This window comes from Benincasa hispida, chromosome 12 (assembly GCF_027475165.1).
Source record: "Benincasa hispida cultivar pf3 chromosome 12, pf3_genome.v1.1, whole genome shotgun sequence".
In the NCBI taxonomy this organism is placed as follows: domain Eukaryota; kingdom Viridiplantae; phylum Streptophyta; class Magnoliopsida; order Cucurbitales; family Cucurbitaceae; genus Benincasa; species Benincasa hispida.
In genome coordinates, this window is record NC_143489.1 from 13,564,322 (window position 1) to 13,580,409 (window position 16,088).

Genomic DNA, 16,088 nt, shown 5'->3' on the forward strand with positions numbered 1-16,088 from the left:
GGTGTTTTTTACCATGATTTAAAAATATGATTAAGCTTGCAGTAGTGGCGTTTCCTAGTGGACTGTGCGATGATAAACATAATTACTTGAATTACAAGACTAAAGGCGTATTGGTCGATGAGATTATGTGTTTTAAGATTTTTGTGAGTTTGATATTAAAGAAAATTCAATTGGATGCATCTATTTCTTCAATACAATTATCGATCTTATTGGATTTTGGTATCAATAACATTCAAATTGTGGTTAAAAATCTATCTTTTAAATTCTTCTAGTGAAGTAACTTCACGAGACGATCTTCACGAGAAATGAACTCAACTTCACGTCATTTTTGTCTTTTGTCTCGTAAAGTTCGTCTCGTTCACGAGACAAACTTCAAGAGAAATAAACTCAATGAAGTCAACTTCATATCATTTCTATCTTTTGTCTTGTGAAGTTCGTCTCGTGAAGTTACTTTGCGAGACAAACTTCACGAGATGAATTTCACGAGAAATGAACTCAATGAACTCAACTTCATGTCATTTATGTCTTTTCAAGTAATGTTACTGTGCTTTCTATCACTGATGTTGATCTATCATTGACATTGATTTATCACTAATCACCCATTTCATAATAACAAGAGTTTAGTACTTAGAACTTTAAAATAGAAAGCATAAAGGGACATAATTTGCACTGATTCTACTAACGATCCAACAATTTCCTATATTTATATAACAAAATGAACTACATATGAAGTTATTGTGATTAATTTCAAGCAATGTCACTGTGGTCTATCATTGACATTGATCTATCATTGATCACTCATTACATAATAACAAGAGTTTAGTCCATAAAACTTTAAAATATAAAGCACAAAGGGATATAATTTGCACTGACTCAACTAACGATCCAACAATTTTCTATATTTTTATGGAAAAATGAACTACATATGAAGTTTATTATGGATCATTTCTATCACTTATATGTTTCTATCACTGATACTATTATTGTATTAGTAGTATCAGTGATAGAATATCGTTGGGTTAGGATTTTGAAGAAGATCGAAAACAAAAAAAGAAAAAAAACAAAATAAGATCAAATATCGAAGAGTTCCGATGAGGTATCCCAATTGTGGATGGTTTTTGGATTGGCTGGAAGAGGGTAGAAGAAGATCGTGGAACGGGATATGTGGGTTGTGGATGGGATGGGCTTGAAGGATATATGGGTTATAAGCTTATTACATTTTCATGGGCTTTTTAATCTTAGGTTGTATTTAAATTTGACCATATTTATAATTTGTTTTGGTTAATGTTATAATTAAAATTAGTTTGACCCAAAATTTATGTTTGCAAGCAGCTCTAAAATATAATTATAAAATATAACATATAATTATCCTTCTCATGCCTGAAAGAAAAAGTATGATTTACCTTTTATTTATAATGAGAATACACGTGCACTTATTAGTATGAGAGGAAACATAATTTGCAAGCTTTGAGTTAGGAACAACAATGGCAGAAGTAAAAGCAAATTTTGCTTACCGATACAGAGTAGGGTTTGATAGTCTAGGCGTTGGGATGAGAACAAGAGGCTTCTTCATCTTCAAAACAATCCCAAATTTCTCCTCAATTTCAATTTTCTTACCTTCTTTCAATTTCCAATCGAAGGAATGCAAAAGTGTAGCAAGCAAATACATTACCATTCTTTCTGCCATAGATATACCTGCACAGTTTCTTCTGCCGGACCCAAACGGGAAGTAACGAAAATCACTCCCATAGATATCAAATTTACCATTCAAGAACCTCTCTGGGTCGAATTCCAATGGATTCTCCCAGTGATTGGGGTCTCGCTGAATGGCCCAGACATTGACGAAGACTCGAGAGCCCTTTGGGATTGTGTAATTGGAGATGATGGTGGTTTGGCTCGGGCAGTGCGGCGCAAGCAACGGCAGAATTGGATGCAGACGCAAGGTTTCTTTCATTACGGCTTTCAGATATGGCAAACTCTGTATATGGGACTCTTCTACAATGCTCTGTTTTCCAACAACGACAGTTAGTTCTTCCATGGCTTTTTCTGCAACTTTTGGGTTTTTCATTATCTCTGCCATTGCGAATTCAATGGTATTTGAGGATGTGTCTGTTCCACCTATAACCATATCCTGCCCCCATGCAAACCCAAATCCATTAATTTTACTTCAAAATATTATCTCTTGTTGCAGAGTCGACTCGAGTATGTATAAACAACTGTTTTAATTCTTCTTTGGGATGCATAAACAATTTTGAAAAGTTGAATTACAAGTTCAGGAAAGAAACTTGTGATGAAAGGACCTTGAAGTTAGGTTTCTTCCAATTTTTCTAATCTTTCATTTGTATTACCACCTGGCTTTGAATCCGTTATTTTTACTACTTTCCAATTAAAATTGTGTCTATTATTTTAAATTAAAATTAGACATTAACAGTGAGAATACGACGATTTTTAAAAACCATTAGAAGAGTTTCACTTCTCCGACGCTATGGCGTCTAGAGAGGTTTGTTAAAAACCACATTTTAAGCTCGATAATTTGCCCCTTCCCTTTTGGCCTTCTTTTCCCTTTTACCCTAACCCTTCCTTTCCCCTAGCCGCCGAAACCCCAGCTCCCCTTGCCTTTCCTCTTTCCGCCGGAACCCCAGCCCCTTTCTCCCAACCGCCCAACCCCCTTCTCTCAATCCTCCAATTCCACTCTTTCCTTTCCTCCTTCCTCCTTCTTTATGTTTCTGTTGATCCTCAGTTCATTGTACAAGGAATTCTCCTCAAGGTACGCATCTTATCGCAAGTTCTTCAAATCAACCGCCCCACTCAGGTTGCTGCCACCAACGACTCAGCGCCACCGACCCAGCATCGCCGCTGCCGACCCACCTCTTTTCCTCTTCCATAATCTTCAATCACTGCTGCTATCGGTAATATTTCTTCAATTTTAAATATATTCAGCTATATAATTCAATTAGTTGCTTTCAAAGCTTATATGGATCCATATTTTACTGTGCTCGTAGATAAACCAACAGTTTCATAGGTTTTACATTATCTTTTCCACCATTTTGTTTTTGTTTTTGTTTTTTTTCTGTTAAATTAAATAGAACAACACAAATTTTATTATAATCTGTGGATGAGTTGGATTATTCAAGAGGGGAAGGATTATTCTGTATAGCAGACTAAGTGTGAAATACGAAATTATATTCCTATTGTATTGAATGCTACATTTGAGGTATTTGGACCCATAAAAAGGCCTTTAATTGGCTCTTTCTTTAGCTTCAAACTCCATCAATTCATTCCATACAAAGCCCTTTTTTAATCATTATTCTTCATCTTGCCATCTTGAGCTATCATATTCACTTTTCATTTTTCACTATTTTTCTCTCTTTTATAAATCATTAATGAACTAACTTCAGCTCTTTTATTGAATCATATGCTTAGTTCATCATTCATGACTATGCTTATGTTACATTGTTTTTCCAATGGTATAAGAATTTTACCATTTTACCTTACTTTAGTTATTTAGATTGTTTATTTTAGAAATTTAATCGGATTTGAATGAGGTTGACTGTTACTGTTGTGAAGTTGAAGTGATTAGTTTACTAATTTTAGTGATTTACAATTTTATGGTCTTTTATTTTTGGCCTTGAATGTATTGTATATAACAAACTTAATGTGTAGTTATACGTGCATTTTTCAGTTTGGGGCTGAAGTGGTAACGGAAGAAAAATGGCTTGTATGCAGTGTTGTTATTAAGAAGCCAAGGAGAAAGGTAAGATTTTGTAGTTATACGATGCTCTAGTTTTTCATTATAATGTTCCTAAGTGTATTTATATTGTTGAGAAATATTATATAATATTTTTAGGTTGAGTTTAAAGTTTTATAATGAGTTTGAAATTGGTACAGGGTAAATGCATAATTATGTTTCAATTTGAGTTGAATTATAATACCTTTGTTGTTTAGTTTCTAAATTTTAAGTTTGAGATTAAAGTATGTGTGTGTGAGGTATGTCTAAAGTATAGTTTCCAAATTTAAGTTTGAGTTTGAAATTGGAAGTATGAGATTTTATTCAAGTTATTAATATTACTATGTTTAAGTTTTACTGTGAATTTGAGATTAATATATAGATAAATGCATAGTTATGTTTAAGTTTTGTATTAATGTTACTATTTATATTTTGTAGGTATCTCGAGGTTTATATTCAAGCAAAGGAGTAGAGAAGAATCAAGATATGTTTTGTGAATATTATGAAATGTAGATTTGTATTTTGTAAGTTTTGCAAGGTTAATGTGGATATTATGTAATTGTAATTAACATTGTAAAACTAAATTGTATGTTATGTAAGAAAATTAATTAAATGTAAAAGTTGTTGGTTTCAGTTCATTTACTTAAATTTGTAGGATTCAAGTAGGTTTCAATTGTTGCTTTAAAAAAATTAATAGGTTTGATTTTCAATAAATTAGAAATATTTTATATAAAAAATACCACTTCCGAAACCAAATTTTAAGGTGTCGGGAAAAACAACAAAAAAAAAAATTGTCAAATTTTGTAACCTTTCTCAACGGCAACTAGATTGGCGTCGGGAAAGCTAACCTCTCCCGACGCTAAATTAGATTGGCGTCTAGAAAAGGTTCATTTTCTAATGCTAATTTTTTGAATTTGGCATCGGAAAAGTTTTTTTTTTCCACCTATCCAACCCTTTACCGATGCCAAAGAAGTTGTGTCAGCATAACATATTCATCCCGATGCCAATAAACCATTTTAGATAGTTTAAAAATATATATATAAAAAAATCAATTTTTTAAAACTAAAAATGGTCAATTGAGTTATGCTTATCTTTGCAGGTACAAACCGAGTTACCACCCAATATATATATATATATATATATATATATATATTTTTTTTTTTTTGTTAAAATAGTTGAACTGAACAGACATTAAGCATTAGATATTATATTAAATATTATAATGAACATAAAACATTATAGATATTGATTGAAAGTCGGAAGTAGTTACCATTAGCAAGGCTTTAAGTTGGACCATTGTCAGAGGTGTTTTGGAATCGCTTTCATCTTTGACTTTAAGTAAGAACTGCAAGAAATCATTTTTATCCCTATTTTCCTCCTCATCCGCCTTTCTCAATCGTTCATCAATCATCTTGTCAAAGATGGAGTCCAATTTCGTAACAAGTTTAAGCATTTGCTTCTCAATTCCTTGGAGATCCAAACCTGCCAAGCATGGAAAAAAGTCAGAAATATTAGGCTTGGCTACTAACTCAGTCATGTCCGAAACCATCTTCCTAAACTCAGCCGCAACGGCCTCCTTTTGATTTCCTTCCAGTGTTGACCCACCCCACAACATGCTCGTAATCACGTTGAAAACCGTCAAGAAACCCTGCTCTCCCACATTCACCACCGACCCGGCTCGCGGGTACAACTGAGCCACGGTGTTTCTAACCTCTCTACGGCGGAGCTCGTAGACAGTGTCCAAACTAGCGTTGCTAAGCATCTTGATAGCACAAACTTTTCTCAACATCCGCCACTCGGGTCCGTATGGGGTCCAAGTTATGTCAAAACCGCCATACGTTGCGACTCGACCTGCTTGGGGAACATCGCGATTGGCAAATGTAATATCATGGACTTTTAACACCTCATGTGCCACCGATGGTGAATTGACGATTATACAAATCTTTCTACCCAACTGCAGCTTCACAATTGAGCCATATTTTTTGCCCAATTTTGTGAAGTAAGTGTGAAGTTCTGGGTCTAGAAACGGCAAATTCCCGAGCAATGGGACGCCGTGAGGACCTGGTGGAAGCTGCAAGCGCCGTCGAGAAAGTTTGACATAAAAAATAATCAGTAGAAAAGCGGCAAGGAGGGTGAAAAGAAAGCAGGTTTGGTGATTGGGATTAAAGAAATTAAGAGTTAGAAGGAAATTGAAAGTGAGTTCCATGGTGAAATGTACAAAGAAAGAGAACTTTGGAATGAAACAAAGGCTTTGCCTAAATTTTAGTGTGTAGATATATCGTTTATATAAAAGTATATTTATGGAATGTGTTCGTGTTTCTCAATCAAATGTGTGATCATGTTGATCATGACAACCTAATAAACTAGGTGGGGAAATGCTTGAAAATATATCTTTAACAATAATTCAATAGATTTATCTCATTCATAATTTAATGTAGTTTGATAGTTTAGACTTTTTCTTCCGAACCATTATTAGAGTGGAAATCCTATGTCTAGGATATGAATAGTATTGGTGTTAATGTTCTAAATCGAGTGTATCTTGTAATTTGTAAAGACAAATTATATATCTAATAAAATAAAAAGTATTTTATTAATGTTTAGACTGGATTAAATCAATCCAATAAACTAAGAGCTAAGGTTATTTTATGAAACTTAAATATGTATGTGGAGACATAAAGGTGGATCACGTTTAAGTGATAACCTAAATGGTCTGTAGTAGATGGATAAGGTATCGGTTGGGTACCTTATTTTTGTGACACTACGAATATGACCCGCTTTGTAGATGTTACAATTATTGTAAAGTGCTATGAATGATCTTATCCTAATAGTTCATGTGGAGACATGTGAGCCGGGGTATTATATACAAATAGTTTGTATAAGACTGGACCGTGAAATGAATAGTCTCTCTATATAACGTCGTTGCTAGAATAGACTTACATTTCACTAGGATGACCATAGGTGACTTGACCTTAATCTTGAGTGAGTTGTAAACTCCTGTCTATGAGGGCAATCCTTTGATTTGTATGGGTGAGAGTGGCCTTGTTAGTCGACTCAACATGCCTACCATTTTGGGACTTGTTCGAGTAAGGAGCTGAGAACACAACTACACAAGATGGAATTCACTCATTTCCTAATCTTAGGGAAAGTAGAAAAATTGCTCCTTTGATAGTTGATTCCAGGTCTTGAACATTGATGCCTCAATCTCTCACTGGCCCAAAAAGTGTAAGTTTATAATTGGAATATAAACTATTTGTTCATTAAAGGGATCCATGATATTTAAGGAGTTAAATGTAACTACAGGGGAAAAAAGGTATTTTGAACCAACTATAGTTATGATCAATTTGTGAAAGGTTGACTCACTGTTGATTGATTATATCCGTGGACACAAAAATAAATCAACAGTGTGAAGAGTGCAGTTATCGGTCTTTAGTGAAGTGACCTATAGTTAATGAAAATTGATTAATTTAATTAAAAAGTTTAATTAATTAATCTCATAGCCTTAGAGCTTCTAATCTGTAGGTCCATAAGGTCCCCTTATTCACCTTGTTAGCTTAGTAAAAGATATATAGGAGGAATAGTTTGAATTGTTCAAATCAATTGCATATTAATGAGATTAATATAATATGGTTAATTATAGATGTGATCTAAAATTAAGAGAGAAAAATATTTGAATAAGATTCAAATATTAAAGAGATGTATACATTTAAATATGTGATAATTATATGTTAATTAATTTTATATTAAATATGATTTAATATAGTCGTTTAATTGATTAATTAATGATTAATTAATTAATTAATTAATTTTTTAGAAGTAGAGATAAATAAACATGTGATGTTTATTTATTTGTTAATTAATTCTATATATTAAATTGGATTTAATATATATGGTTATTAATTATTGAACTAATTAATTAAATAAAAATTATTTAATTAAATTAGAACGAGTGGGAATAGGAAAGACTAGAAGAAGGGAGTCACCCCTCTTCTCTATAAATAGGTTTTCATGGCTCATGTTTGTGAGATAGTTGAATTAGGAATTCTGAATTCTAGTCTCCTACTACTTCTATCAAACTCTATCTTCTTGTCTCTACTACTTCTTCTTCTTTCTCTTTCAAGTCTTAGAGACCACGCATTCAATTCTTGGGATCCTAGGGAATAACGAGATTTCACTTACGACGGTGTCCCTTGATCATTGAAGAGACATTCTAGAGAAGACGCAGAGGGAATTGTGAAGAATTTGGGAATCTACAAATGTAAGGTTTAGCTCTTCCTTCTTTTATTCTCTTAAATGCATGCTAATCTTGATTATTTATCCGTTATGTTATTATTTTTATATCATATTTTGTTTATGTGAAATCGAAAACAAAATTGTAAGGCGATTACACACTTCTACTTGGGATTCGATCATTTCAATTAGTATCAGAGTCCAATTTGTGCAATTTGATTTTTGGATTTTTTCGAAAATAAAATTAAGAATAGAATGGTGGGCTGCTTTTAAAATATATGCATGAGATGTATGTGATTTTAATTGTGATTTGTGGGTTGACTGTTTAGGTTTTTGGCATTTAGATTTACATTTTTAATTAATGTGATCAATGTAAAACTTTCTGGGTATTTTTGTTTACTGTAAATCGAGTCTGTAAGTCTGTATCTTTCGTGGCAAAAAGTTATTGTGAAAAGAATTCGGGAAGGCAAAGGAAAAACAAGAAAAATCGACGAGAAACAATGTAGTGCAGTTCGGTTTTTCAGGGACAGCTTTTACAAATTTGTTGATAACTAAAGTTCTAACCATTGGATAATGTTGCAATTTGGTCAATATATTCAGGACACCTAGGGTCTCATTTTGAACGGTTGGATTGTCATTTTTAGCCCTGGTTTATTTTTCGTCGCTGCTGAACAGGAGTTTCTATTTTGTCCTTCTTCTTTTTCTTTTAGGATTTTTTAAAATCTAGGATTTTATATTTTATTTGATTTTCTAGGAATGCCAATAACTATTCAACTTTTCTATTTTGTTAATTTAATTATGCATAAGATGTATGATTTAAAATATTTTTAAATGATGCATAAAGTATGTCATTTAGAATCAAAATCCCACCTTAGGATAAACATGTTCATATATCATGTCAAAAGGTAAGTGATATTTTTAGGATGCATGATTAAATTAGCATGCTCATGCATCTTAGTATGAAGGTTATATTATTTTAGATGTATTGTACATTAAGCATGTTCATGCATCATACTAGGTTATAATGGTTAGAATGTATGATGACATGATGGATATGTATGCTTAATAATTATTAGATATATATGTTATATTTTTCAATTGAAATAAATTTTGCATTGAGCATGACATTACTTAGATAAATATAAATGTTATATTTAATCAATGTCTTTGAATGCAATTATAGCTTTTATTTTTCATTATTTTCTAATGGTTATAAGTATAATGAAATTGGAATTAAAATCTACAATAAAGAGTTGCATGCAAACATAGGTCCAATTTAATTTTAAAGTGTTTAAAATTAATTTACTTAGACTTATGTTAAACACGCTTTTAATGGGAGTAGAAATAGGTTAATCTTTTAATTCGTTTTAATAGGATTAAAATGAATTTCAATAAGAGATTAAACTTATAAAATAATTGCCCATAAGAGACCTTTGTCTAAGCAAATTTCTGTCTGGGTGGAGGTATTTAAGCTGACGGAAATGGAACACCTCTACCTGAGAACCAACCTGGAAGGGAAATTGGACAAATATTTTATAAGAATGTAATAAGTGATTGACTTCGTTAAAAGGTTTAACAAATGAAGTCACATATTGTTCAAGTATTCAATATAAGTATTATATTGAGAAAATTAACAAAGACTTAGTGAAAATTAATTAGTTGATTTTTACTAAGTTCATAAACTCATTTTCGTAAAATACTCGGTGGAAGGAAAAAGAGATATATGATATGTCAATTTTTTTCCACTCACATTCTCCCTAAAAGTTCACAACGTGAGATTCATGCTTAGCCTCGAGATACCCTGGAAGTGTCCCCTGGGTCAATATCAGGTGAATAGAGAGAGTATATATAGTAAGTGGGAGAAGGATATGTGTCAACAATGTCCTACAGTCTCCTTCATTGATTTGCATCATGAGACCTTCTTGCACGGTCTCAAGGCGCCCTATAAGCATCCCCCCTCGGATAGTTTGTGCATTAGGTCAATATCATAGGCAAACATCAGAAATGTTTCTAGACAAGATCACTTTAATTTTTGCCTTAATCAGGTTTTTCCCTTCGGTTGGCTCATTGGGACGGAACTTTAGAGTCTAAAATGAAGGGTTACACTTACAAGAAATTGTAAGCAAGTTAATGATTTCTTGACCAAATCAATGGTGACTAATCATTATAGGAATAAGAGTTATTCTGGTATAATGATTAGTTCAGAAGTATCTCAATTCAGGGAAGGAGTGACTAACCACCCTTCGGTGGCTTTTGTCCTAAATCACTGAAGCATCATTGCAAAATAGAATAGTATTGGGTTCATTATTAGTTTTTGCTAAACTGATTGGATTAAAATAAATTTTTGCATAAATGTCTAAAATAAGTAATTTGTGTTGTATAAGAAAAAATGACTAGCACTTCAATGAGTCTTCTTAATGCTGAAATATTGACCGAATTTAATTACACAACTTGAAAAGAATCGATTAAAACGATGTTCGTGCTTAACAACCTTAACTTCATCTTGACTGATGAATGTCCTTCAGTTCCAACATTTGATGCAAGACGAAATGTTCGTGATGCATACAAAAGGTGGACGAAGGCCAATCTTGGGGGTTGAGTTCACATTTTGGCAAGCATACTTGATGCCTTGATTAAAAGATTTGAGAGCATGGTCACTGCACTTCTGATCATGCAATCAATACAAGAGTTATTTGAGCGAGTTTCCTCACAATTCAAGCATGATGGGGTTAATATAGACAAAACCAGTAATTTCAGCTCATTATTTGAACTTTGGTCCATATTGAATGTCAAAGGACAGATAGAGGAGGTAAAGGTTACTAACTCTAGCAAAGTTTATTAAAGACGTTTGACCTCGGAGGAAAAACTTAGAGTTCATAATAAGAGTGTTCAAGTTAATCCCACTGCTCTCTAGAATAGGAAGAGATCCAATGACAATAAATCTGATTTACTTATCCTGGAGTCGTGCTTAGTAAAGTATAGTGATTTTAACTAGATAGTTGATCCAGGGGCTACTAATCACATATGTTCTTCCTATCGGCGATTTAATTCCTGGAGACAATTGGAAGTTAGGGAGATGACTCTTTAAGTTGGTACTGGTGAGGCCGTTTCAGTTGTTGTCATAGGCAGGCTTAAGTTACTTTTGGACAAGAAATGATATATGTTATTACATGATGTATATGTAGTTCCTAATATGAAAATGAATTTCATCTTTGTTTCTTGTTTGATTGAGAAAAAATATTCTCTTTCCTTCTATGGAAGTAAAGTGTTTATTTTAAAAAACGGAATGAAGATATGATTTGCTTCAAAAGAAAGTAACTTATATGTACTAAGGTTGTTAGTTACAAAGTCTATCCTAAATACTGAAATGTTTAGAACGGAAACAACTGCTAAAAGTTCAAGGATTTCTTCTAAAGAACATGCCCACCTTTGAAATCGAAGGTTAGGTCATATTAATCTCAATACGATTGAGAAATTGGTGAAAAATGGACTTCTAAATAGTTTAGAAAATAAAATTCTTTATCTGTATATGAGTCATGCCTTGAAGGCAAGATGACAAAATGACCTTTTACTGGAAAAGGTTATAGAGCAAAAGAAGCCTTGGAACTTATACATTTAGACCTCTGTGGTCCGGTGAATGTAAAAGTAAGAGGAGGGTATGAATATTTGATCTCTTTTATAGATGATTATTCAAGATACGGGTGTCTATACCTAATGCAACATAAGTTTGAAGTACTTGAAAACTTCAAGGAATATAAGACTGAGGTTGAAAAATTGTTAGGTAAAAAAGATAAAAATACTATAATCTGATCGTGGTGGAGAATATATGGACTTAAGATCCCAGAACTATATGATTGAACATTGATTAAACATCCCAACTCTCAGCCCCTAGTACACCTCAACAGAATGGTGTATTAGAAAGGATAAATAGAACACTGTTGGACATGGTTCAGTCTATGATGAGTTATGCTTAACTTCTTGACTCGTTTTGGGGATTTGCAGTGGAGACTGCTATTAAAATTTTGAACGATGTTCCATCAAAGAGTGTTCCTGAAATACCTTTGGAGTTGTGGAGAGATTGTAAAGGTAGTTTTTGCGACTTTAGAATTTGGGGATGTCTAGCCCATGTCCTTAGACAATTCCCATAAATTTGGAACCTCCTTCAAAAGTATGCCTATTTGTAGGCTACCCCAAGGAAACGAGAGGTGGTACTCTTTTGATCCAAATGAAAATAAAGTGTTTGTATTGACAAACGTTACATTCTTGGAGGAAGACCACATGAGGGACCAAAAATGACTAAGCAAAATAGTTAATTTTTTTTTTTTTTTTGAAAATACTACTGAAACTTCAACAAAAGTTGTTGAAGAGGCTAGTACATCAACAAGAGTTGATGTCGGTTCGTCTAGTCAAACTAATTCATCTCAAGAGTTGAGATTGCCTCGATGTAATGGGAGGATTGTAAACCCACCTATTCTCTACGTGGGTTTAACAAAAGTCCAAAACATCATTTAATGATGATGTTGAGGATCCATTTTCTTACAAGAAGGCAATGGAAGATGTTGAGAAAAAGGAATGGATTAAGGTCATGAATCTAGAAATGTAATCTATGTACTCCAATTTTGTTTGAGAACTTGTAGACCAACCTAATAGGTTGAAAGTGGATCTACAAGAGGAAAAGAAGTGTAGATGAAAAGGTGCAAACCTTCAAGGCTAGATTAGTAGCAAAAGGTTATACCGAGGTTGAAGGGGTGGACTATGAAGAAACCTTCTCTCCTGTTGCTATGATAAAATCTATCTGGATTCTCTTGTCTATTGCCATATATTATGACTATGAGATATGACAAATGGACATCAAGACTACCTTTTTGAATGGTAATCTTGAAGAGATAATCTACATGACTCAACTAGAAGGATTCATAGTATAGGGTTAAGAGCAAAAAGTTTGCAAGCTCAATCGGTCCATCTATGGATTAAAACAGACATCTAGATCTTGGAACATGAGGCTTGACGTTGCGGTCAAAACTTATGGCTTTAATCAAAATGTTGTTAAACCTTGTGTTTACAAGAAGATCATTAACGGTTCAATAGCTTTCTTCGTATTGTATGTGGATGATATTCTACTCATTGGGAATGATGGAGGTTTTTATCAAAATTAAGGAATGGTTAGCTATCCAGTTCCAAATGAAAGATTTGGGTGAAACTCAGTATATTCTAGAGATTCAATTTATAAGGGATCGTAAGAACAAAGTGTTAGTCTTGTCTTAAGCATCGTATATTAACAGAATTCTTGTCAAGTATTTGATGCAGAATTCCAAGAAAGGTTTATTATCTTTTAGGCATGGTACTGTGCTTTCTAAGTAACAGTGTTCTAAGACACCTTGAGAGGTTGAGAAGATGAGATGGATTCCTTATGTATGTTATGTTGTGTACTAGGCTCGATATCTGCCATGCAATGGGAGTGGTCAGTAGATATCAGTCCAATCCAAGATTTGATCACTGGACATCGCTCAAAGCCATTCTCAAGTATCTTAGGAGAACGAGAAACTATATGTTTGTGTATGGTGCTAAGGATTTGATCCTTACAAGATACACTGACTATGATTTTCAGACTGATATTCTGGGAAATCTGCATCAGGATCAAGGTTCACTCTGAATGAAGGGGCTATAGTATGGTGTAGCATTAAGCAAGGTTGTATTGTGGACTCCACTATGGAAGTTGAATACGTAGTTGTTTGTGAAGCACCTAAAAAGACTATTTGGCTAAAGAAGTTCCTTACTGATTTGGAAGTCGTGCCAAATATGTCTTTGCGCATCACACTTTATTGTGATAATAGAGGTTCTGTGACAAATTCTAAGGAACCTAGGAGTCATGAAAGAGAAAAACATATTGAGCGCAAGTATCACCTCATTAGAGAGATTGTGCAATGGGGAGATGTGATTATCACACATGTTGCCTCAAAGAAAAATGTTGCCGATACATTTACAAAGGGTCTATGACTAAAGTTTTTAAGGGTACCTAGACAGTCTGAGTCTATGAGATATGAGTCATCAAATATAGGGCAAGTGGGAGATAATGTTGGGTATATCGTATGCCCCTGTTTATTGTATTGTATTTGATATTGTACATCCCATTTTTGGTATTTAATACTTTATACTCCCCTTATTCATTATATTTTATTTGGTATGGTACATCCCACTTGTTTTAGGATAAGTGGGAGATTGTTGGAGTAATATCCTAAATCGAGTATATCATGTAGTTTGTAAAGACAAATTTTATATCTAATAAAATAAGAGGCATTTTATTAATGTTTAGACTATATTAAATCAATCCAATAAACTAAGATCTAAAGTTATTTTATGAAACTTAAACATTTATGTGGAGACATACATGTGGATCATGTTTTAGTGATAACCTAAATGGTCTGTAGTAGATGGATAAGGTTGGATACCTTATCCCGGTGACACTTCAAATACGGTCTTTTTTGTAGATGTTACAATTGTTGTAAAATGCTACAAATGATCTGATCCTGATCATTCATGTGGAGACATGTGATGCGTTGTGAATATGATGAAATAATGATGTGTATTCCGATGGTGGTGTATGCGTTGTACATGCAAGTTTTCCTAGCAAAATCCAAGTATAAATCCTACTAGGTTGCCTGGTAAGCCCAGGGTTAAACACAGGGACTATGGAGACAATATGCGACGGTGATTTCTGATTCCTTTGCGGTGAAAAATAAAACAATGAATTGGTTGGTATGTTTGTTTAAGGTATGGATTCTATGCGTCAGAATTGAGAAAAGAGTTAATAACAACGAAAGTTACAATGAGTATGCGGGGAAAGGGTTGAGAAGGGATTTAGCTAGCACTTCCTAAGATTGCGTTCAAGTTATGCGTTCATGCTACACATATACAACAGCATGTCATCTCTCAATGCAAATGCTATAGCTCCTAGTTTTAGGACACATGCGATGTATACGATGATGTCTATAGGACTTACGTCTAAGCCTTTATTCTTGTCTATGCAATGATGAATGACACACACATACACAAGGCGACCGCATACTACCATAACCTATTTCTAGGGTGCATGCGATGAATGTTGGCAAACAGAACTTATCTCTAAGTTTCTATCTTATGCGGTTCTAATCTAACTTTCTCAAGCTTAGATTCTAACCTAGCTCTCTCAAGTCTAGGTTCTTTCTTTAGACTCTCTCTCGAGTAGCTCTAAAGGGGTGATGGATGCATACATAAGACAAGATGATCACATAAACGAAGATCTTAGGTCATGCTAGCTAAGTGCTTCTCAACCCAATCGGAAGTTTATTTACTCATGCATAATGTAAAGAGAGTGAACATATGTAGAGATGCAAATTCCATTTTATAAATGAAATCAGAATACAGAATGACATTGGGAAGTAAGGATAGAGAGCCTAGTAGCAATGTATTGCTTCCCAAGACTTTTACACTATGTCTTTCTCTACTCTGCCCAAAAGAATATTCTTGTTTTCGCAAGAGTCGCCCCTCTCACTATTCTCAACGCTTCCTGGCACTTTCTCGAGCTAACCAGGAACGATCTTCCGGCGTCGTCTCTCTTCCCTCGCCTCCGCCTTCTAAGTATATAGAAATTACAGACTATGACTATCTATGTATATGGCGGAAAAGAACTCGAAAATTCTAAAACTGTTGAACTAGAACGGAATTGGAACCCGTTTAACGAATGTGGCCTTTGGTATTTATAGAGCTTCAAGGTGAAGAGCTTTTCTCTCAAATGATTGCACTGATGGGATGTCATTAAATCTCTGTCTGATGCACCGATTAATTGTCATCGAAAAGTTGAGTGTACTTGCTACAGTGTGTTGTTAACGGCTTGTCAACTAAATTCGGATTCGACCGTCATCAGCTTTCTGCCCCATCATGATTTATTAAGCTTTCACTTTGATGCGCCGTCTCTATGCGGCCACCTTATTGAGCAGATCTTCACGAACACATGCGATCGCATAGCTTTGTGGTCGTAATCTTCTAATGCGCTCGAACGCTGAATTCCTTAGATTGCAATTCTGCCTTGCGCCAATGCATTTTCCTGCACAAAATACGTAAATTAGATGCTTTAATGCGATGGGCGCATGCGATC

General features: G+C 34.0%; 1 protein-coding gene and 1 long non-coding RNA gene across 2 annotated transcripts; one reads left to right on the forward strand and one right to left on the reverse strand.

Annotated features, from left to right (window-relative positions):
• Nucleotides 1-1,377: 1,377 nt before the first annotated feature.
• Nucleotides 1,378-5,978, reverse strand: LOC120092856 (flavonoid 3'-monooxygenase CYP75B137-like). The gene is made up of 2 exons (XM_039051085.2): nt 4,998-5,978; nt 1,378-2,131 (listed from the first exon to the last, which is right to left on the reverse strand). The coding sequence occupies exons 1-2, from the start codon at nt 5,931-5,933 to the stop codon at nt 1,511-1,513; spliced, it is 1,557 nt and encodes a 518-aa protein (XP_038907013.2). The 5' UTR covers nt 5,934-5,978; the 3' UTR covers nt 1,378-1,510.
• LOC120092857 (uncharacterized) lies at nt 1,428-4,360 on the forward strand. Its single transcript, XR_016525088.1, has 3 exons — nt 1,428-2,909; nt 3,683-3,754; nt 4,166-4,360. It is a non-coding gene; the product is annotated as an uncharacterized LOC120092857 (long non-coding RNA).
• Nucleotides 5,979-16,088: the final 10,110 nt, after the last annotated feature.